Source organism: Manis javanica, chromosome 11, assembly GCF_040802235.1.
Source record: "Manis javanica isolate MJ-LG chromosome 11, MJ_LKY, whole genome shotgun sequence".
NCBI classification, from domain to species: domain Eukaryota; kingdom Metazoa; phylum Chordata; class Mammalia; order Pholidota; family Manidae; genus Manis; species Manis javanica.
Genome location: NC_133166.1, coordinates 55,777,756 through 55,800,330, shown reverse-complemented (window position 1 = coordinate 55,800,330; position 22,575 = coordinate 55,777,756). Strand labels below are relative to the sequence as shown.

The 22,575-nt window shown below is 47.2% G+C and overlaps 1 protein-coding gene across 5 annotated transcripts in view; it reads right to left on the bottom strand.

Annotated features, from left to right (window-relative positions):
• Window positions 1-3,661: 3,661 nt before the first annotated feature.
• LDLRAD3 (low density lipoprotein receptor class A domain containing 3) overlaps window positions 3,662-22,575 on the bottom strand; it is a 226,469-nt gene continuing 207,555 nt past the window's right edge. For all 5 annotated transcript variants that reach the window (XM_037020045.2, XM_037020046.2, XM_037020050.2 and 2 more), the window contains 2 exons: window positions 8,376-8,721; window positions 3,662-6,599 (listed from right to left, as the gene is read on the bottom strand). In XM_037020045.2, the coding sequence (XP_036875940.1) occupies window positions 6,362-6,599; window positions 8,376-8,721 (584 nt within the window). In that variant the 3' untranslated portion in view covers window positions 3,662-6,361. The remainder of the gene's footprint in view (window positions 6,600-8,375; window positions 8,722-22,575) is intronic.

The window sequence follows — 22,575 nt, the reverse complement described above, 5'->3', positions numbered from 1 at the left end:
AACCCCACTTCTGAGTGTATATATAAATATACATATATAAATATACTCAAAATAATTGAAAGCAGGGACTCAGAGAAACTTGTTTACCCACATCCATAGCAGCATTAGTCACATGAGTCAAAAGGTGGAAACAACCAAATGTCTGTGTACAGAGTGGATAAACAAAACGTGGCATATACACTACAATGGAAGGAACACCCGATACACACTACCATGTGGCTGAGCCCTGAAGACATTATGCTAAGTGAAAGAAGCCAGACACAAAAAGTCAAATATTGTGTGATTCCACTTATGTGAGGTTCCTAGAGCAGTCAATTCACATAGGCAGAAAGTAGGTTGGTGTTTGCCAGGGGCTGGGAAAAAGGGGGAATGGGGAGTCACAGTTTAATGGGTATAGAGTCCAGTTTGGGATGATAACTCTCTGGAGATAGATGGCGGTGATGGTAGCACAGTTGTGTGAATAAACTTGCTGCCACTTAAAAAGGGATAAAATGGCAAATTATATGTTATGCACATTTTACCACAGAAAAAAGTGCTGGGCATGTTGGCTGTCCATCATAAGAACTAGGGTTTCATGTTCAAGAAGGGGAAATGCCATGACTAATTGCGGCAAAGCCGGCCATTGTCTGAATCTCGGTGCTTGCTCCTTCCAGAAACTGCTGGTAGAGATTTGGATGCCAGCTCCTCAGCCTTGCTCCCTCCAGGTTCTAACAAGTAGGACAGGGGCCAGACAAGCAATTAAGTGAAGTGGGCTGGACGGGAGACAGGAAGGAGAAGCACGGACCGTGATGAACTGAAGACAGTGTTCCATCTGAACAGGGCAGCTGGTCTAACAAGAATGACGTGTGGGAAGGAAGCCCGGTGTTGCTGTATCTTCTGGTTCTTTAAAAGAAACCAGATATCCAGGTATTTAGGTGAAATTGTCCAAACTTTAATCACTGAAAACAGATTCAAATAGAAAATAGTCTACGAACTGATTAAAACATATCTATGGGTTGAGTACTACCCTTGGGCTGCTGGTGTACAAAATCAGTGTTTGAGTATAGAGGCAAGGACTAAAGATAAAATAAAGATACCAATTTTAATAGTAAATGCAAGTATCCAGTAATTTCTCAAAGTAGATTTCTCTCCAGGAAAGACTGGTAAGAAATACCTATCTATTAACTAAAACCAAAATGCAAGTCTCCTCTTACGTCTGTTTCCCAAATCTAAACTTTCACATCTTCTAGCAGGGAACACTGGAGCTTCAGATTAAACTGAGGGCACTTAGCCATCCTGCTTACGCCCAGGAGCATGAGAGGTTTATCTTAACCAGGCAACAGGAGGAAGGAGAGAGAGGGACAAGGACGAGGAGAGAGGGACAAAGGGGGAGGAGGAGGGAGACCCACATTCCCTTCTCAAGGCTGACGCTTCTGAGTCGCTGACACTCTAGGTCATGGTTTGCAGTCTTCTCTGTGAGCTCACTCGCAGCACACTTTGGGGGTCAATGTGGTGGCTTCTGGTGCCTTGCAAACGGTGGCTTCTCCACCTGTCCAAGGCTCAGGCTGGTGTCCTTAACTGTAGCCTTCCGGGCCATCATTTTGCCAGCTCTCCCCACACCATACTAAGCCCTGATTTCCATATTCAGTCCCTTATTCCTGTAATGCTTGTAGTGGCTTTGACTGATCCAGCTGATAAACCAGGCAAGCACAGACATCATTTTCATGAACGAGCCACTTAAGAGATTTAAGCCAAGTCAGCAAGTGGAGTCAAGACACTTTACAGTCAGTCATTTCCTGGCAACTGATTCCAACTGAAGGGATGAGTTATTTAAGACATTTATTTTTCACTTACAAGGAAGCCAGCCCCTTTCTTCTTTCTGTAACCTCTCTACAACTTTTTCACTCTTTGAGCTAGATGTCAGTTCCTCACCTCTGAACCGAGGGTACCACCATCTCCAAACAGAATCTGTGATCCTAAAAAGTTTCCAGGCATGTCTGTATGCCCTTTAGCTGAGTCACAGACCGGTACACCAGGAACACACTCCAAGGTGAAGGTCTGGTTCAAGTTCCTTGGCAAAAGAGTCACACATCCTGTGGGGGGCGCCAAAAGAGCAGGCCCCCTGGTTGCCATGTGTTCAAGTAGTACCACCTCAATCTCTAGGTCCTGTTTTGCACAGTCCGTGTGTTATTTTTAATTTCAAGGTGTTTCTTAAGTTGACTCATCTTCTGACCCACAGGTAACATTAGCTTTAGTCCAAAGCGAATTTCCATACCACACTTTTGAACACTGTCCCAAGTTCCCACATTCCGCGTTTGTCTAGGAATCCCTCAACAGTATGTGGGTCGCAACTATCTTGGTCAAGAGGGTGCTCTAGGGTTTCCCTCTCTCAGGAGTCTCCATGTGGCCGCAGCTGAGGTCCCAAAGATGGCAAAAGTAAGATACTAAGTGAATGTGGCTCCTGATGGTTCTCTGATGGGGAGGAGTGTTCCAGGTATCTGGAGATGGTGTTCCAGGCAGGGGAAGTAGCAAGAGCAAAGGTCCCGAGATGGAAGAGTGTCTGTTAGGCTCAGGGGCCAGCCAGGGGGCCAGGGCTGCCGGAGTAGCGTGGGGCCGGGGGAAGGCAGTAGATAAGGTTAGACAGGTAAAGGCAGCCAATGGTGTGAGGTTCAGTGTGTGAGACCACGACTTTGACTCACCTGAGTGACTTGAAAGTTATTCAGGGATTCTGAGAACAGGTTGAAGGGAGGCAATCTAGGATGATGAGAGCTTTGTGGGGTTGAGAAGGTGTCTTTGCAGAAGAGCCACAGTTGGACCTGACATGGAAATTTTCACTGATCATGGACTTTGAATCAATCTGATTAGATGGGATGGTTGGGTTTCTTCTTTTGGGAGAAGTGAGTGTATTCAATGTGTGAAAAAGACATGTGCAAACACATAATTCGGTGACTGGCACCAAAATCCACTTCCAGTTCTTCCAGGACACACAGACAACCCACCCTCCCAGCCTCCCTCACATGCACGTGGGGCTATGGGACTGACCAGGCTCGGGGCAGTGGAGTGAGTGGAGGGGTGTGAACCGCTTCCAGGCTGGCCCATAAACGCCAGCCATGTGCGCTCCTTCATGTCTTTTCTCCTCTGCGGACCAACCATGATGATTCACCAGGACAAACTGGAGAGCCAAGGAAAGCTGGACAGTGCCTGGTTCCGGGACTTAGCATGAATCACTCTCCTCAGACCACAAACCCAAACCCAGCCCACATGAAGCATCTGTCATGTTAAAATAAACAAGCTTTCCCCATGGTCACGCCTTCAAGCCCCAGATCTGATGACCAGCATGCTGTGCAAAAGCTGCAGTGTGCCCCTGCACAGGTGGCTGTAGTATCTGCAGTCCATCAGTCACTTGCCTTTCTCCCTCATACAGTACCACAGTGACGGCAGTGACGGCCCATCTTCTAAACGGACATGCTAGGGCCTGTGATACTAATGAAGGGTCACGACCACCTCTGTATTCCAATTGCACCAGCTATGGAATCCTTCAACATACATCAAATTTTGACATCCTGTCCTTTTTCTCATTTCACTATAGCATAAATTAACTGCAGAAGTCATGGCAGCCGTGACTGTCCATTCTTCATACCGCCATAGAGAAGAGTAGATTAAGAACCATTCACACCAAGAGCAAGAATGAAACTGCAAATTTATTTGAAAGTATAAAAGTTAAAAAAGAAGCAACCAAAACCTAACCAAGAAACAAAAAGCAACCACACACAACCTTTCCAGTTTACATCAACTGTGAACATCAGACACTATTTATTAAACCTCCAGTTGCATTTTTAAAGCACTGTCAGTTTCAAAGTAGAGGGAGTTGCGTCAGGTAATAAGCTACCCATCACAGTGAAACTATTTTAATGCTAAAATAAAAAGGACTCACGGATCTCATTTAAGAAAAGATGGCACAGATGGCTTTCTGGTTGATTTAGGCAACGTATAAAAAAAATATCCTGGTTGGAATGAGTTAAAAAATATTGCTGGCCACTTACTTGCCACCTTGAGTAGGGGAAAAATAAACCCTCAAACCCCTGCAGCTGTGGTGTCCTATTTATATCTCTTAAAAAACATTCATTAAAAAAATCCAATCTATAATAAAAATGTACCTGTGTTTGTTTTAAAAAACAACATTAATAGGTTCCCCTTATCTACTAAGACCATTTGTGGTGCCTAAGATTCCTGCATGCAGAAAAGCGTGTGAGCTTAATTCACTGTACAATTAATTAAAATTAGACTCTTTTCCTCTATAAAGAACTTTCAGAGCACCAGAAAGAAGTAGGGGCCCATCAAAGGGAGAAGAAACAAAGTTATTCTGACTCACAGGAGATGAAATGCTCAGCCAGAGTTCCTACCACACTCTGGCTGCCATCAAAAGTTCTTTCGTTATTGGATTACTCAGAAAATAACTCAGTTATTTTTAAAATGAAAAGATGTAAGCAACTAGGTTCCTTTTTTTTTACGTTAAAAAAAAATCACCAAGTGGCTAGCTTTCCTGTAGCATACTTTGGATTTGATTTTTTAAAAAGTCTACAGAACAGGGTCACTGAATGCGGATTCCTTCCCCCTCCTGCAGGCTCCATTTAAATGAGCATCAAATAGGCTACTGAACATGTCTTCAGCTATGGAAAAGCCCTGAATGGGTGAGAACTGCCTGGAGTGGCTCCACCTGGTTCCAGTTTTGTCCCCAGTCAGTGTGGTCTCCTGCCCAATAATGCCTCCATTTCTACCCATTATTTCCCCAGGGGGTGGGCTCTGGCTGGGCTCCGAGAAGGAGGAGAGCTAGCATGAACACAGAGACTGTGAACTGAGGGGCAAGGGGGTCCCTGTTTCTGAATCCTTCAAGAACTTGATAAATAATAACTCAAAGTGCAAGAATGCACAAAAGCCTGGCACACAGGTCTGGAGTGACGTGTTATCAGGGTTTGGGGGACAGAGGCACCATCTCCTTTTGTGTCTTTCTTTGGACCTCATGAAAGGAAAAACAAACAAACAAAACAGAGCTTTCCTATACACATATAAATAGTCCCTTAACTAGAAGGGAAAAACAAACACACCGTTTCAAATGCATTTCTAAGAGATTAAAATAAACAAAAAAAAGTCCAATGGCAAATCTTGACCCTAAAATGTCTACTGTCCATGTCTCTCAGAGAAGAAACTAGGGGAAGTTAGGAGAGGCCCGACCCCTAACCCTAACCCTAACCCTAACCCTAAAGTGGGGCACTGGTGTTTGGACCTTGGGAAAGGAAGTGTGTGCAGCGCAGGGAGCCAGGAGCTCTGGTGAGAGGTGCATGCGTGTCAGAAACCAGTGTCTTCAAGTCTGGATGGTAAAGGACTTGTGGGTGTTCAGGGAGCACAGGAGGCTAGTGCTGATGCTGCAGGAATGGATAAGGCAGGCCGGGTGTGGCTCACAGGGACAAGGGCCAGAGCAGACTTCGGCCAGCTCAGGCTGGGCCCTCTTCCCTTGGTCACGGGCAGGTCACAGCTGGGAGGGTGACGATCCAGAAGCTGGGAAAGGGGCTGTGGACCACAGCAGACCCAGGCTCTTGGCAGCTTGCATTTTAGGAGCTAAGAACTCAGAAAAAATTACAGCAGGGGCTTCCAAGCCTATCCAGGGATGAGATTGATGATACATGCTGCCGGAGAAAACTCTCCAGCGAGGATTCTCAGACACATTTTTTAAACCAGAATCTATTCAGAGTCAAGGGTGTCAGAGTCATTCAGGAAACCAAAAGGCCAGTGCCAACTGCTGATAGCTTTTCTTTGGCCACTGCTTCTGCTGGACTGAAGGATAGCACAAGACAGAATGTGATGCTCCCCTGCCCTCTTTCCAGTGGCCGTCTAGTGACAGCCTCCTGGCAGGATCGTCCAACCCCATGCACAAATGGAGCTGAAAGATAGCAGCCCACAGAGAATTTGGTCCCATGTCTTTTGCCATTTGGCACATCCAACACGGCACAGAAACACTGTTTTCTCAAGGACAGCTGAATACTGCTTTACCCTACCACCTGCAAACTTACGCCACCTGCTCGGCAAGATTTCAACAGCAACTGAAGAATGATGGGACTAGTGAGCTCAGGATCCTGGGCCCTGAAGGAAGAGTGCATCCCAGAACACATGCACAATACATCATGTCAACCAAGAGGCCAGGAAGATGTCAGGTTGCCCTGTAAAGGACACCTCTGAAATTTGGGGGAAGGAGGGAATGGAGAGACAGATGACATCCCAAATCACTCCCAGAAGCACCCAGAGGAGCTTCCCATGAGCTGCAAGTTGCCAGGGTGGTAACAGGTCAGAGCAGATTAACCCATATGGACTTGGGAATAACCGAATTTTATACTTCTCCAGTGCCCTGGCTGGGCACGGAGTCCCTGGGTTCAGTGGTGCTCTCCTGTGGGCCAGGATGCCCGGGGCCCTGGCCGCTGTCTTCCATGCTCAGGAGGCTGCTGGCTGCCCGGGAGCTGGCGCTGTTGGCACTCCCCGCCCGGGACCGGTAAGGGGGCAGGTCGGCTTGGCTCAGAGACTCGGTGTCGGAAGAGTAGGGCGGTGGAGGAAGGTCGAACCACGCAGGTCTGCAATAGAGAAAGGATGGCGGGGGAAGGTGGGAGGAGAGGGGAGGGAAGAGAAGGTATTAGATGCCAAGGCAGGGCTGGCAATGCCAGCTTTGCCTGTGTCTGAGTGAATGCTAATGTGAGGAATGAGGTTTTCCCTCTGAGTGGAAAGGCGATCCAGAGATTAGGAAAACCAGCAGTCTGCAAGTGGACAAAGGGGATGGGAAGAGGTGAGTGTGCTCTGGCTGGCGAGCATGGGGCAGTGCCAAACCACATTGTTTGGGCAGACTCAGAGCAAGGATGCCAAGCACTCCCTCGCCTCGTCCTGGGTGGCCTGCCAGCAACACTCAGCTCCATCAGCTAGGGGCCCTGTGGCCAAGCGGTTGGCCTGGCATTGTGACTGAACCTCTGAGGGTGCACAGAATTTGAGGACTGTACTGACAGCCAACGCTTCCTGGCTTTGTGGACTTGGGTGAGAGGACATCTTCTCAATGACTCAATCTCCTTATCTGCAGAAGGGGATATGGATGACACCTTGTTTGCAATTAAATAACTTTTAACAGAAAAGACATCTTATTTTTCAGGTCTCAGTTACTGTGAATTAGGCACCAGCTCATGTGCCTTACCTGTGTTACTTATTTAATGCTCACAAGAACACTAAAAGGTAGGCATTACTTTTATGCCCATTGTACTAGGAAGGAAGCTGAGGCAAGGGGACTCAACGACTTGCACAGAATCATAAACAACTAGTAAACAGCAGTGCTGCAATTTGCACCCACGTGTTCTGTCTCCAGATTCAGAGATTTTCACCTTACTTGACCTGGATGGTCTAAATGAAAGGGTTATGAGTGGCAACTGAGGTTCTAGGCTCTTACACTTATTTGCAAAGATGTCCTTATGTACTGCCCTGTGAAGTTACATTTACTTTTTATGAGGAGGGTAAAGGAAGAATAAATGATGTAAGAGCTGCCACCAGCGAGGTTCCAAGAGAGCCCAGGGAACACAGCCTGCCCGATGTCTCACCCCACCCAAGGAGAGTCCTGGGCTCAGAGGAAGAGGGACACTAAGCAGGGGGCCAGCAGGGTAGGACCATCTTAGAACCAAAGGAGACTCAGAGAGCTCTGGTCTGGGGGCTTCCAAAGTGGGTTCTTTAGGATACCTTGGAGCTGGGTCACCAAAGAAGGCTGAGCAGGCAGGACGCAGGCCCCTGCCTGCTTGCACCATAGAACTCTGCTTTTTGACTTTATATTGACATGTTGGGGTTTCTTGTACAACTCCATTTGAAATGAGAGTCCTATTCTTTAATCAAGTTTAAGAGTGCTCTATTCTACCCCCTTTGTTTTATGGATGAAGTTAAGCAAGGAACTTATTCACATACTCATTCATTCAAAAAATATGAACCAAGCCTCTGGTAAATTATAGGGCACTGACCTATGGTAACAGGTGAGGCCCCAGAGCCAGTGAGGGGCCTGAACATGTGTCACTGTGGCATTACCAGGGAGGAGCAGGGCTCCATCCCAGTCGGCCAGGATCTTGGCTTTATGTCCTCAGATGAGTAACTTAAAATCCCAGGGCCTCAGTTTCCTCATCTGTAAAACTGAGGCAAACACAGACCCTCTCTTAGTGAGTTCTCGAGAGGATTAAATGATAACGTGTGAATTGTTTACAAGGACTCAGTAAATGTCAGTCGCTGCTGAATGCAGGGCCTTGGCAGGACCCAGGAAGCCAGGCATGTGCACATTTCCACTCCCTGCACCGGATGACCTCCCGTGCCCCAGTGTCTCCCATCCAGCACACCTTTGGTCCAGCAGGGCCTCTGAGTAGGACGGCGGGGAGCCCACCTCCGACGCGTTCTGCTCGGCCTGGCTGGCCACGTACTGGATGCCGTTGTTGACATTGTAGGTGACATTGCAGTGGTGGGGGTGGTCCAGCACCACCAGGCGGGACAGCAGCACAGGGTGCTGCAGACGGTGCACAGGCAGTGTCATGAGGTTGTTCCGCTTCCGCTGGTGGTGCAAGACCAAAGCCAGCAGGGCCACCACCAGCACGAAGATGACGGAGCTGCCGATGATGGCGTAGGTGATGCTGGGGTAATACACGAGCTGGTTCTCCGACGTCACAAACACCTGCCCACTGCCTGGCTCTGGGAAACCCGAGGCGAGAGAAAAGGAGAGGGGTTACTACTTTAGCTCACCCTTCAGTTTCAAAGTCACTCCCAGGTTGGGCATGCATATGCTCACAGCAGCACAGTTCACAATAGCCTAAAAGGGCAAACCACCCAAATGTTCATTGACTGGTGAATGGATACACAGAATGTGGGCCATCTAGACAACAGGATATTATTTGACCATAGAAGTACTGATCCATGCTATAACAGGGATAAATCTAAACACATTATGCTAAGCAAGATAAGAAGAGCACAGAAGACCAAATATTGTACGATTCCATTTATATGAAACATCCAGGAAAGGCAACTTTATGGAGACAGAAAGTCGACTCATGGTTGTCTGGGGCTGTCGCTGGGAACAGGGATTTGCTGGCAATGGGCATGGGATCTCGGAGTGATGGGAATGTTTTAAATCTGGATATGTGATGGCTGCACAGATTGTTTAAGTTTACAAAAGCTCATTGTATTATACACTTGATACGTTATAGAGATTATACCTTAATGAAGTCGTTTAAAAAGAAAATCAGCCTTAGGAATATATCCAGGGCACAGGAGTGATAATTCCTGTGGCAGAAATCAGTTTTTCACTGGAAATGCATCATATACATGAGAAACACTGGTTGCTGTGTCTGGGGCTCATTATGTCTGTAGACCTCTTATTTTATGCCAGGCCCCATGCCAAGCTTTCAAGATAGAGAGCCAGCACAGCACAGGCTAAAATCAAGGATTCTGGAGTCAGATGAGGCTCAAATGTTGGCCTCTCAACTTACTGGCTGTGTGCCCTTTGGAAAGTGGTCAACCTCTCTGTGTTGTAAATTCCTCATATGTAAAGGAAGGATGGTAACAGACCCCACCTCACTGGGCTGTTGTGAGCATACAATGAGTGAATAAGCATCAAGCATTTGGAACAACTGTTGACACACTGCTATGTAGGGGCATGTTCAAGATGTACAAATACATGCTTGTCATTATCTACTTGCCTCACAGCAACTCCATGAAGTAGGTGCTATAATTGCTTTGTTTTTAAGATGAGGAAAGTAAAGCTTGGAGAGCTTGAGTCCCCTACTGGGGTCCTAGGCTTAGGAGGTAAGGAGCCCTGCATGATTTGGGCCCAGTGTTCCTTGTCCCTAACATTCTGTCTTGCAGTCCACTAGGTGATCTGTAGACATTCCCTCAGAGGCATCAGGCAAAGGTCTGGCACGCATTGCACCCCTGCAGGTTGCCCAGTGCCTCTTCTGCACATGTACCAACAAGCCACCTTCAAATACTCAGGGCTTCCCAGTCAGCTGGTACATGGAGCAACCACAGGCTTCAGGCTGGCACAGAGACCCAGAGGGGCCCCTTCTCATAGAAAGCTGGGGACCCCTTACGTTTGCCAAAAAGCCACACCTGACCACTGTTGTGGTCCACCTGGAAGAATAAACTACATGCAGCCCACATAAGCAAACCTGGCGGCCACACCCTGTGCCTGTTCAACCCCACATGGTGAGGAGGTTTTAGTGGGTCCACAGAAGCCAGAATGTGGAACAAACTACCAACAGCACATGTGCACATTTTCCACTCTCCACACTGGACGACCTCCCGTGCCCCAGTGTCTCCCATCCAGCACACCTTTGGTCCAGCAGGACCTCCGAGTAGGAGTCCACCTCTGATGTGTTCTGCTCGGCCTGGCTGGCCAAGTACTGGATGCTGTTGTTGACGTAGGTGACCACTGGCTGCTTGGGCCCCGTGTCTGGAGCTGGGCTAAGCTAAGCTCACCAATACCACATCACTAGAGGTGCCCCGGCTGTTCATCACTGTCTCCGCATGTGCAGGATGGCACCTGGCACAGGGTGGCACTTACCAAAGAACTAAATACAATTCAGTGAAAAAGAAACCTGTGTATTTACACACCCTTGTGAAGGAGGTGCTGTTATTATTTATTATTCCTATTTTCCAAATGAGCAAATTGACCCAGAGGTGAACTACCTTGTCTAAATTCATATAAGAAGTAAGCAGAAGAGTCAGGACTAGAACCCAGATATTTCTCCTTCACGAAACCACAAGCTGTGAAGCACACTATCTTCTCTCCTTTCCAGATACAGCTATTTCTTGATTACCCAAATAATCCTAGTCTGAGACACATGAAGACCTTCCCCCTCAAGCTCCTGGCTTTGTGTTAACTTTCTTCCCAGCCACACTCCAACATGAGCCACAATAGACGGCATTCCCGGAGTCCATGGCACAGAAAGGAGCAAGTAAGGTCCCAGACAGAGGGCAGAGGCTCACTGCAGGTGGGCAGGGGAGGAAGGCAGTTTGGGATTTTTCTGGAAACAATTAGCTGTCACTCAGGGGTTCCCCTGGAGTACTGTCCGTTCTCAGTTCAAATAATTAAAGTCTGCGTGGGGGCTTGTGTGTGTGTATGGTTCCAAATTCAGGCTTGAAATAAAATATCCTCTTTATTTTGTTATTGCCGGCAACAGAGCTGATAGGTTGAATGCTGGGGCCATCACTTCTAGCTGTTGCTCAAATAAGTTATTTAACTTTTATGAGCCTCCATCGCCTCGTCTTTAAACCGGTGCTGGTTCTGGGTAAGTAAGAGTAGCATGTTCTTGGATTGCTGGGAGGTAAAATGTGATACATGGTGTATACAAAGTGCTGAGCAAAGTGCCTGGCCCTCGGTTACGCTAGTGCTTTCTGATTTTTTACTGTGGTAAAATATCTATGTAACATAAAAGTTACCATTTTAGCTCTTTTTAAGCGTACACTCACTGGCATTAAGAACATTCACACTGCTGTGGAACCATCCATCTTCAGAATTCTTCATCATCCCAACTGGTTAGTGCTAATTCTTATGTTCACCCTTCTTCCCGTTTTCCTCACCAACTTCTCTGGACCAGAGGTGGAGGCTGGAAAAATCCCCCACTGCGGGGTAGAACGGACAAGGGGATGAGGGTTGAGTGAGTTCCTTCCTGTAAAAAGTGTTTCTTGAAAGAGGAAAGTGGATGGATTTTCACACAAAACAAATGGGTCCACAGATTTTAAAATACTGACTTCCGTGTAACCACTTGAGGTTTTAAGAATACAAGTGGGAACTCTTTAAAATGAATGGAATGTAAAATGATTGCAGATCTTAACAGTCTCATTTATGTCTCCAAAAGCAGGCTCTCCCTAGATCTGCCCACTTTGGCAGGCGAGAAGCAGCAATCACATTTACTGGAGAAATTATGATGTTACATAACTCAGTAGTGCCTCATCTCGTTTTTGCTCTGTGTGTAAAATGTCATCTTCTATTAATTCATTAACTAGACTCACTTTTCTTAAGAGCTTAATGAGCCCACTGGCCAAATTACTAATATCAAAGTTGCCTGGGACCTGACTTCCAAGTGCATAATCCATGGTTAATGAAGTTTCCATTCATTCTGGCTGTCCCTCAAGCTAATGCCTTCATGCTCCACTGTCAAACAGCTTGAATTCCTGTCCTTATCTGCTGCTTCTACCGCATTAATTCCAGGCAATCTGGTCCCTACCCAGAGACCGCTGCTCTGGCAAAACTGCTTTAGCTCCCGCTGCTGCCTTCGGAGGAGCAGGCTGTGTTCTGCACAACTCCAGGGGAGCTCCTCACCATGGAGTCCAAACAGATTTGGTAGTTATCACAGGTTTCCTAGCAGATGGCAGTCAAGTGTCCTGAGGAGGGGTGTCTTTTTCTAACTCACACAGAAGGGCCGTCTGGACTGACCGAGGGATGAAGGCAGTTGCCACCTGTGACTTGTTCCTTTGCTTCTACAAAATACCCTCCTCCAGATGCGAGTTAAATTTCCTCCCAAGTACCATTTCCACCTATCAGACTGGCAAAGTCTGATTTCACATTTTGCTGCTACGTCTTGCGGAAACAGGTATAATTATTCATGCATGGCTAGTGGGAGGGTAAATTGGAACAGCCCAGGGTGGTGACAGGATTAACAATATGTATCAAAATAAAAACTGTACATATCCTGTGACCAACTGTTTCACTCTTAAGAATCTAACAGATATATTCACACAAATGAGAAATAACTTTAACGCAAGTATTCATTGAAGCATTGTTCGTAATAGCAAATACATCAGAAATGATCTCAATGTCTGTCAGTTGCAGCCTGGCTGAAAAATCATTGTGCATCCACACGGTACCACACCTATTTAAAAAATGAGGGCAGCTTTACATACACCGATGTGGAACCATCTGATAGGTATCTTGGTAAGTGAAAAAAGCACAGTTCAGCAGAGAACATATGGAATGTTTCTGGAAGGACATGCAGAGCTGGTAACAGTGGGAGCTCCTAGAGGGGGTAACAGGGTTGATAGGGAGACTTACTTTTCATTGTTTACTTCTTTCTACTATCTGTAGTGTGCTGTCCATCGTGGCGCATCTTGGTTTCATTATTATTTTCCTCCCTTTTCTCTCTGTAATGTGAGTGCTCCTTAGGGCACATGCCCTACTGTCACTCACTCAAGACCCCCCACTGACTGGCCACTCCTTGAGAACGGCACCAAAACTCTCAGCCTCACCTCTGGAGTCCAGAATTCCTGTCCAGAGTGATTCTCACCACTCCTCTGAAAAATCAACTCCTGTGTGCCTTTTACAAAAATTTAGTTATGAAGTTTATTTTTCTCCAGATTAAATATTTTTAAAAGTAGGTATACTGAGATATAATTCACACAGAATAAAATGTACCCTTTTAAAATGCACACTTAGATGAGTTCAAACAAGATGAAAGAGCTACATAATCACAAACAAGATAGAGAACTTTTCCATCCCTCCCCAAAAGGTCTCTCCTTTGCAGCCAGCTCCTCCCCTCCCTCACAGCCAGGAGAAACCATGGATCTGTTTTCTGCCCAAATTGACTCATCTTCCCCAGGAAGCCATATAAGTGGAATCATACAGTATGTAGCCTATTGTATCTGGCTCCTTTCACTTGGTTTAATGCTTTTGAGATTCCTCCAGGTTGCTATGAGTGTAAATATTTCATTCCTTTAGCTTGTTGTATGGATGTATTGGGATTTGTTTATCCACCTACCAGCTGAGAACAGGGATTGGGTTGTTTCCAGTTTCTGGAAGGCAGGTCTGTGTGCTGACATGTGTTTTTTTAATTTCTTGGGTATACACCAAGAGGTAAGGCTGCTGGGTTACATACAAAGTATATGCTTATAAGAAACTGTCACCCTGTTCTTCAGGGTAGCTATAGGATTTTGCCTTTCCCTAGTTGCTCTGCATCCTCACCAGCACTTAATGTGGCTAGTCTTTTTAATTTGAGCCACTACAGTAGGTGGGTAGTGGTATCTCACTGAGGTTTTAAGTTGCAATTCCCATTAACTAATGATACTGAGCATTGGTTAATGTGCTGATTTGCTATCCATATATCTTCTGCTTAAATCTCTTGCCCATTTTAAAATTCAGTTTTTTGACTACTTATTACTGAACAGTAAGAGTCCTTTATATGTTCTGGAATACAAGTCTTTTTCCAGAAACGTGTTTTGCAAATACATGTGGCTTATCTTTTCATATACTTTCCAGGGTCTCTTTGAATATGTGTTTTAAAAGTTTTTTTATCAAGTCTATTGTATTAATTACTTTTTTGTGTGTGTTTTGTATTCTATCCAAGAAATCTTTGCCTAGAAGTTTTATAGCTTTATCCCTTACATTTACGTCTATGATCCATTCCAACTTAATTTTTGTTTATGGTATAAGGTGAAGTTCAATGTTCTTTTTCTCTCCCTTTGGATAACCAATTGTTCCAGCACCATTTGTTGAAAAGCTTACCCCTTCCTATTGAATTACCTTGGCACCTTTGTTGAAAATCAATTGACCAAATAAGTCTGTGTCTATTTCTAGATTCTCTATTCTGTTTGACTGAGCTATACACCAGTCCTTATGCCAGTAAATGTGTTGATAGCTATAGCTTTGTAGAAGTCTCAAATCAGATAGTGTGAGTCCTGCATGCCTTTTTTTCCTTCCGAATAGAACTTTATTTTTTATTACAAAAGTCCATTAAAATTATAAGTAAAACGGAAATGTTTAAGACCGCCAGTCCCCAAACTACTAGAAAAAAGCAGTTAACAGTTTGGTGTAGACTAGAGGTTGAAAATTTTTTTGCCAAGGACTTGATAGTTAGCACTTTCTGTTTTGTGGTCAATACAGTTTGAGTCACAACTACTCAACTCGACTGTTGTAGCACAAAATCATAGACAATATATTAGGAATTGAGTACAGTGCATCCCAATCAAACCTTATTTACAAAAACAGGCAGCTAGTTCTATTTGGCCCACTGGCTGTAGTTTCTCAAGCCACACTTTAGATCCTTCAAAACTACTCTCTATGCCTATCCACACACACGTACTTTTCTTCAGGTTGTACAGATATTTCTGCATTTCTTAGGGTGGACTCCCAGATGCTAGTCATTTCCCTGGCCATCTGATCCCCTGGTTTGAACATTTCAGGTGTCTTGAATGCCTTCCTTTTCTCTGTCCACATGGAACCACCATGTGTGATCAATTTCTGCTGGGCAGTGTTTCTCCAGTCTCTGCTTCTGGTCCATGTTTGCAGGGCTGCATCCAGGCATGGGCCAGAAAGAGAAACCTCCCTGTGGGTCTTCCCATCTCTATTCTCATTGTCCTCTAATCCTTCTGCAATATTCCCATCAGTTTCTGTTGCTGGGTAATTCTTATAAAATTCTGGACAGTCAAGGACCCTCAATGGCTCACATCACTCTCCTTGGCCAGATACATAGATAGATGGTCTTCCCTGTCCAGGCTTCCTAACACCCACCTCAGAGGGTATGGGGAAAGAAGTCTAGAGTTTACTGCTCTTGCAATGGGGTCCCTTCTCCAGTAACTCCAATGTAGACTCAATCTTAGACTCTAACACATTCTGAAGTATTTTCTGTGAGATGGCAAGTGGTATTTCATGAAAAAAGGTCCCTTGATCAAACAGATATGAGAAAAACTGGATTAGACTAATTAAAACACATTCTTTATACCTGGTCAGAGTGCAAGCTCTGGGACCAAACTGTCTAGATTCAATCCTCGGCTCTGTCACTTTCTAGCTGTGTGACCTAGGAAAAGTTATACCACCTCTCTGTTCCTCAAAACCCTCATCTGTGAAACAGGATAATAGTAGCATCAACCTCATAGAGTTGTTTTATGGCTAAAAGGACAAAATAAATTTTAAAAAGGTTTAGAACCATGTCTGGCACACGGTAAATAGTCAACAAACCCTTCTCATTATTACTAGTATCATTACAGGTGTTTTCAGAGCCTTTACTAGGCAAACGTTCCTTGTGATGCTTCACAAGAGGATGTGGTCACTTCAGCCTCAGTGGTATGCTAAGATGGACAGAACACACATCATATTCTGAATAATCACATTCCCAACATGTAATTGGGAAGGAGCCTGTCACTGGAGCTGCCCACTTAGGAGGTGGAAGCTGAGAAGTGACTGCTCTAGTCACCCACCCATCTGGGCAACAGTCACCCCTCTCCCTTCATTCAGGCCACAGCTGGTTAAGGTTCGGCATCACCATCACTGACTGAAGCTTGCCAAGCTCTGTGCGGCAGCCTGAGTGTGAATGAGAGGTGCCATCGGGAGGGATGTATGACACCCTGTCACCTGGACACCTGACAAGACTGGGCAGGCAGGCAGGCCATGGTCCTGTTCAAATGTGCCTGGAGCCCAAGGCTGCCCTGAGTCTGTGCTCTGGGATCTGCGAGTCCGCAGGGCCCCTGCATGTTCGGTTCGTCGGGGCTGCATCTGCCCCTTAAACCTTATCACCCAAGGAAGAGCTAAGTATGCATTCTTGAAGCTTCCTAGTACAGAAAATTCTGAATAATTTAGGGGAAAGGGCTGATAACAGAAGCATTACAAGTGGGGCTCCCGAGGGTGAGCTTTATTGCTCATGAACACATTAATAGTTTCCACAGATTTCAGAAAAGAACACAACCACCAGGGCCCCCACAGCCCAGAGGGAAGGGCTATTCTCTTTGTACATACTGGGGTCATGTGACTGGCCCCAGTGCTGGCAGGACAAAGCCTCCCCAAAGGGGAGCACAAGCCACACCTGATCCCAATCAGGACACCGCTCCCTGGCCCCTGGCCAGTCCTGACGCTGGCCCGGGTGCCTGTGTCTGTATCCCTCACTGCTGCCGCCCCGTCCCAACCCACCTCCACCTGCTCCCCACTTGCTCTCTAGTCTTTTCCCCCTAGTTGCACAGTGTTCCCTCTGAAACCTAAATGTCTTTTTTTATGTCACTCCTCTGCTCAAGACCTCCCAGTGGCTTCCCAGATACTCAGTATAAAGTGTGAAGTCTTCACCATGGCTTCCCAGGCCCACAATAATCTTGCCCATCACCACTCTGACCTCCACTCCCACCCCTCCCTGGCTCCTGCTGCTGTGGACTCACCAGCCTCCCTGCTGTGGATGGAACACACCAAGCATGTGCCTGCCCCAGGGCCTTTGACCCTCCCTGGGCATCTGCATCACTCTCACCCTATCCCACTCAAGTCTCCGCTCCCAGGTATGTGTTAGTGAGAGGACTTCCTGGGCCACCACAACCCCTCTCCATCCCCTCCCCAGGCCTTGTCACTGCCTGTCATTGTTCACTGTATGGAATCATCTCGTAGTGGGATTCCACTGTTACTGTGTGCCCAGCGCCTAAGGTGATGCCCAGTCACGTCTGTTGGGGAAGAGGGCAGAGGGTCTCTGAGTCATGGTCTCAGCATGCTGTACTCCTGCCAGACACACTTGCATCTTTCACATGAGCCTGAGTGGCTTATGCACCCAGTGCCTCATGGCTGTGATTTCATTTAACCTAAGGGGTGAGAAAAGTAAGTTGCAGAGAAGAAGGGTCATGTGTCCCTAGTCACACAGCCAGGAAGCTGACAGAGCTGAGAACTGGGCCCAGGTCGGTCCGACCAACCCACAGACATACACGTGGTATGAGGACAGGTCCCACTCAAGCCTGTTGAGATGATCTGCTCCAGGCAATGTGAAACCACCCCAGTGGCTGAAATATTCATGTTGTTGTTTGGTGGGCAGCTACCTGAGCTCAGGATTGTAAAGACGACACATGTTTGTTATACAAAAACACAGTTTCATCCTTCTAAAATCTTCCTTCTCACAAATTAGATGGGGGCAACATAACCCTTTCCCAAATCACCTCACAGGGTTGGATGTGTGGAGCCTGTGCACATGGTCTCCTCTCCCAGAGGGGCCAAGATGGAGCCCTGGTCCAAGCTGGCCCCAGTCACAAGAGGCCAACCCCATGGGGACCTGACCTGGCTCTGCCCCTGCTAACAACCCTCCCAGAACTTTCTACTTCCCAAGGGTAAAGTCCCAAGCCCTCATTAGGAGAGCTGGCCCTTCTGCTTGGCTCCTCCCCTCCTCTGCTCTTCTCTCTTCCAGCTTCCCTCTCTACCTCCCTTGGGCTGGCCACACCAGCCTACAATAAGGTACTCACAGTTCTTCAGAGTCACCGAGAACCTTCCTGCCTAGCACCTACTTCCCATAAAAGTTGGGTCCCACAGCCTACTAGTTTAAAAGAGGTCACTGAAAGCGTGCAGTGAAGGGGCAGTGGGAAACCACCCCAGCCTCAGGCCTGGAGGGTGAGGATGTGACTCCCATATCAGGTGAGGCCTGACAGCAGCTGAGGCCTTTGCTGGAGGAATGCAACTGCTGCCAACCTGTGGCCTCGCAGCCAGCCAGCAGAGGAACAAATATTCTGACCTTTTCCTCCTCCCACCCTGCAACCTCCTGCTGGTGCTACTTCTGGCCAAACCCATCCGGAAGCCAGAGGGCAAGAAGGCCCAGCTGACGTGGCCCAGGAAGGGCAGCAGTGCACGTGGGGAGAAGCGTGGAGACTGGCTGGAGAGGGCCAACTGAGAGCTTCGGGTGCAGGGCTCCCTCCTGCTCTGCTGTGACCTTCGCCCGCCTTCCCTGGATCAGCTGGGCTATTCCTACCTTCCTCCCAGGCTTTCTCAGAGGCTACCTCTTGCAAGAAGCCTTTCACTGTCTCCTCTGTTGGGAGGAGACAATTCCTTTGTGCTCTTGTGACATGCTGTTCTTCCTTCTGCTAGACCCTAAGGGTATCTTGTTTTATACCATGATTAACAACAAGCTGCAGGAGGTGTGGCTTAAATGGTACTACCTGCTGCCCTTTGGGGCCCAGTGCTGACCGGCACTGCCCGGCTGTGCTCAGGGGTGTCCTCAGGGAAGCACCTTCCTTCAGTGCTGGTACCCATGCCCACCTCATCCTGATGTGGAAATAAGTGAAAACCACCCAAATGAGAAAAGCAAAGCCTATTTATTCAGAGCTTGCAGCAACAAGGGAGTCAGCCACCACCACCTGCACTTTGGTAGAGACTCAAAGGAGGCAGAGGAGTGGGGAAAAGGGAAGGCTTTAAGGGTGCTCTGATTACAGGCTGCTCGGTGGGGAAGCAGGAGGCGGGCTAATGAGAAGCAGGCATCCAGTATGGTCAGTTAGGAGAGCCTATTTGGCTTTTTCTGGTTGGTCCTAAGCTGGAAGTGGGGCAAAAACTGGGGAAGCTGTCAGTTATTAGTCAAGTCTTGGATGTTTCTGGCCCATGACTACAGGGGTTATTTTTTGGCTTCATAGCAATTACTATAAACAATGTGTTGGCTTCCTGGGCTGGTTGCTGGAGATTGTGGGTCAGAATTTTGCTTTTCCACATGCTTTGGCCATTGTCCATCTGATATGCAATCTCTCACTGACTATCCAACCCATGTCCGCATGTCTGGCCCAAATCCCACTTCTGCTTGAGTTCCTGTGATACCCTGGGAGTCTAATACTCAGTGTTCTCATCTGGAAGGTAGGGGCAATAAACACCCACCTTGCAGAGTCACTGAGAGGCTTAGAGCTAATACAGGTGACGTCCCTGTCATGGAGTGGTAAACCTGCATAAACAGCTGCTAATACTATCATGTCTAGTCACTAGGGAAGTAGGTTAAGTATGAATGAGGATAGGTCCGTCCAATTAGAAAGAGGCTGTGCATGGTAGTTAGGCTATATTTGGGAGTTTGGCTGAGAGTTCTGGTTTTGCCAAAGACCACATGAATGACTTTGGGCAATTTACTGCCCCTTTGTAAGCTTCACCTGTGAAACTGGGATTCAAAACCTGTACCCACCACAGAGCTGATATGAACATTGAAGGCTAATGTTTTAAATTTGCACTGAGTGACCGGCTATGAGCTTGCTTCAGACTTTCTTTCATCTGTGCAAAGACTGATCCCTTTGCACCCCGTTCCTAGGGCCTCCTAAGTGCTGACTGGGAAGAGGCAAGGCTGCCGGGGGAAGACCAGAGGAACAGCTGGGGCTTCAGGGACACAGACTGTGGTCTTCTGAGGGTTGTGCTAGGAACTGCAGTAGGACAGCTGGCTGGGGGCACGGGACTCACTGTGGGGGATTCTGGAACGAAAAGAGCAGACACCTGACCATGGAGGAGCTCAGGCGTGGGAGAGGCCCCAGGGGCCCACTTCCCGCCAGCACTCACCCTAGAGTGCCATGTTCTCCCCTGCAAGAAAGCTTCCAGGAACTGGCCTGGCTGTCGTAAACCAAGGGCATCCCCACAGCCACCCTGACTTTCCTGTTCAGAAAAAACATCCTGTGGGGCTGCAGCGCCTTTGTGGATCTCCATTCCAAGCACATCTTCTGTCCCAATTTAGATTTGGATTGAAAAGTTTAATTTAAAGGACAGATCAGCAAATGACTGACTGAATCAAAAGAGAACCATGAAAACGCCACTGAACCATTACCATTGCAACTCAAGTTTCTAAAATTAACCAAGAGGAGGGTGATGGGAAAATCCATGCTGCCAGCTGCCCAGCATCGGATGGACCACAGCAGGCACAGTCCTGGCCTGAGCCAGAGGGAAATTAGGGAGGGGACCCATTTGCCGGGAGGGAACTAGGACTCTAGGACCATCCAGACCACCGTAAGCACAAAATTGAAGCCAAAATGAGACAGACAGGAGAGGAGTAAGACATGAAGAGATTCTAAGCCTGAAGACCCTGAGGCAGACATCTCCTGGGAGTTGTCCGCTGTTCTTATTCCAAGAGACCAAAGGGGTTCTCACCCTACCACCGCTCATGAACACCCACCCTTGGGTAAAGGGGATGTCTTGCCAATCGGTTTCAGCCTCTGACAAGTTCACTATGGATTCAATGTGACCAAAGAAATCGACAGCAAAATGTTCTTTGGGGTGAAAAGGTTTATTACCCAATTATTCTCCAGGTGGTAGGTCCAACACTAGCGTCTCTCTCTCCACCCAGAGCACTGGACTGAGCTGTCTACATAGTGCAATAATAGCTTATTGCCTAAAGGTGTGGAAGCGGTAGCCTAGCAAAAGGCCAGTTACATCATCAGGTGGTTTAAGTTCAGTGAGGATCCTGGCCATAGGAACCCCAACTTACCCACAGGAGACAATGCATCCGTGAAAGGTCCTGCAACTGAAAATGCCAACTGTTCCCAGTGGCCCCCAATTGACAAGCTGCTTGCCGCGAGGAGTGCTTGCTGGTATGGAGGAAGCCCCTGGGGCTCCCAGAGCTCTTTGAAGCCTTCTAAGAGCTACACACCCTCAGAGCCTGTCTGCCTCTGATGAGGAAGGGCACCATTGATGACCCAGGAAGTTAGGTGATGAATGGCCTCCTTGCTAAGAAACTGGCCAGGGCAGTTACAGAATTGGCTGGAGGGTAAAGAACTTAATGGGCTATTTAAGATAGAAAAAGACACTTTTTAACAAGAATTCAGATTGCTACCAAAACTCAGCAGTGAGGGTAATTGGGAGTTAGGGCCTGGGTGGCCTTTTTTAGAACTCTGCTCAATTGTGTAATGGCTTATAAAATGTCAACAGATGAGTGGAAGGGGGAGTAGTAGCTCCCTGTCACTTCTCTACTGCGACCACAAGAAGCAAGAGCCAACAGGAGCCGCGTGGGAGGGGTATGTGTTTTGGTAATGCACTCGAGTATTAGGGCCCGTGTTCTAACCATCCTGTCAAAGGGCAGATTGCCAGGGCACCTCCTCCTGCACAGAGTGGCTTCAGCTGACCGAGGCTCTTGCGTGTAACATCCTGGGCTGCTCCTGCAAGCAACTTGCTTAAAATGAATATATATGCGTCCTGGAATTTGCTGAATAAAGACGGTTGTACAGAATTACTATTTCTATTGCTTACTGTTACAAATATATATGTATATATATATATATATTTACGTGGAGTGTTTGGTAGAGATGCCAAATTAAACGCTTAGCAGACATTCTTTGCACTTGATGGTCAGTTGGTTTCTGGTTGGGGAACAAGGTTTGGTGAGTTAAAATACAATGGCCTACTGAGCCTGCAGTGACAGCGGGCTAGAGCACAACACTGCTAACTCAGGTGGGGTGCAGTAAGCAGCGATGCTTCGATCAGACTGTGTGAGTGCTGTATCATTGCACACAAACAGCACTGCAGGGAAAGCTAACCCTAAATACTGGAAGAGGACAATTCTACCTGAGGCATGCTGTTGTCACTGCAAATAAAATCTCATTAGTGGGGACTGAGAAAACAAATATCATCAAGTATCTATTATGGTCCCATAGTGGCATCCCACCCACCCTAAAGCTGGAGCATCAGCCCTGGTTCCTGCCTTTACTTTGCCTTCATGTCCAACTCATAACCAGGGGTACATCCTTCTAGCTCCAAATTTGGGGGCAAATTACCATCATCAGTTGCATGGACTGCCACATGAACTTCCTAGTTTGCCTCCCAATTTCTAATCTTGCTCCTCTCCAATCCATTCTCCACACAGCATCCAGAAAGCTCTTTTT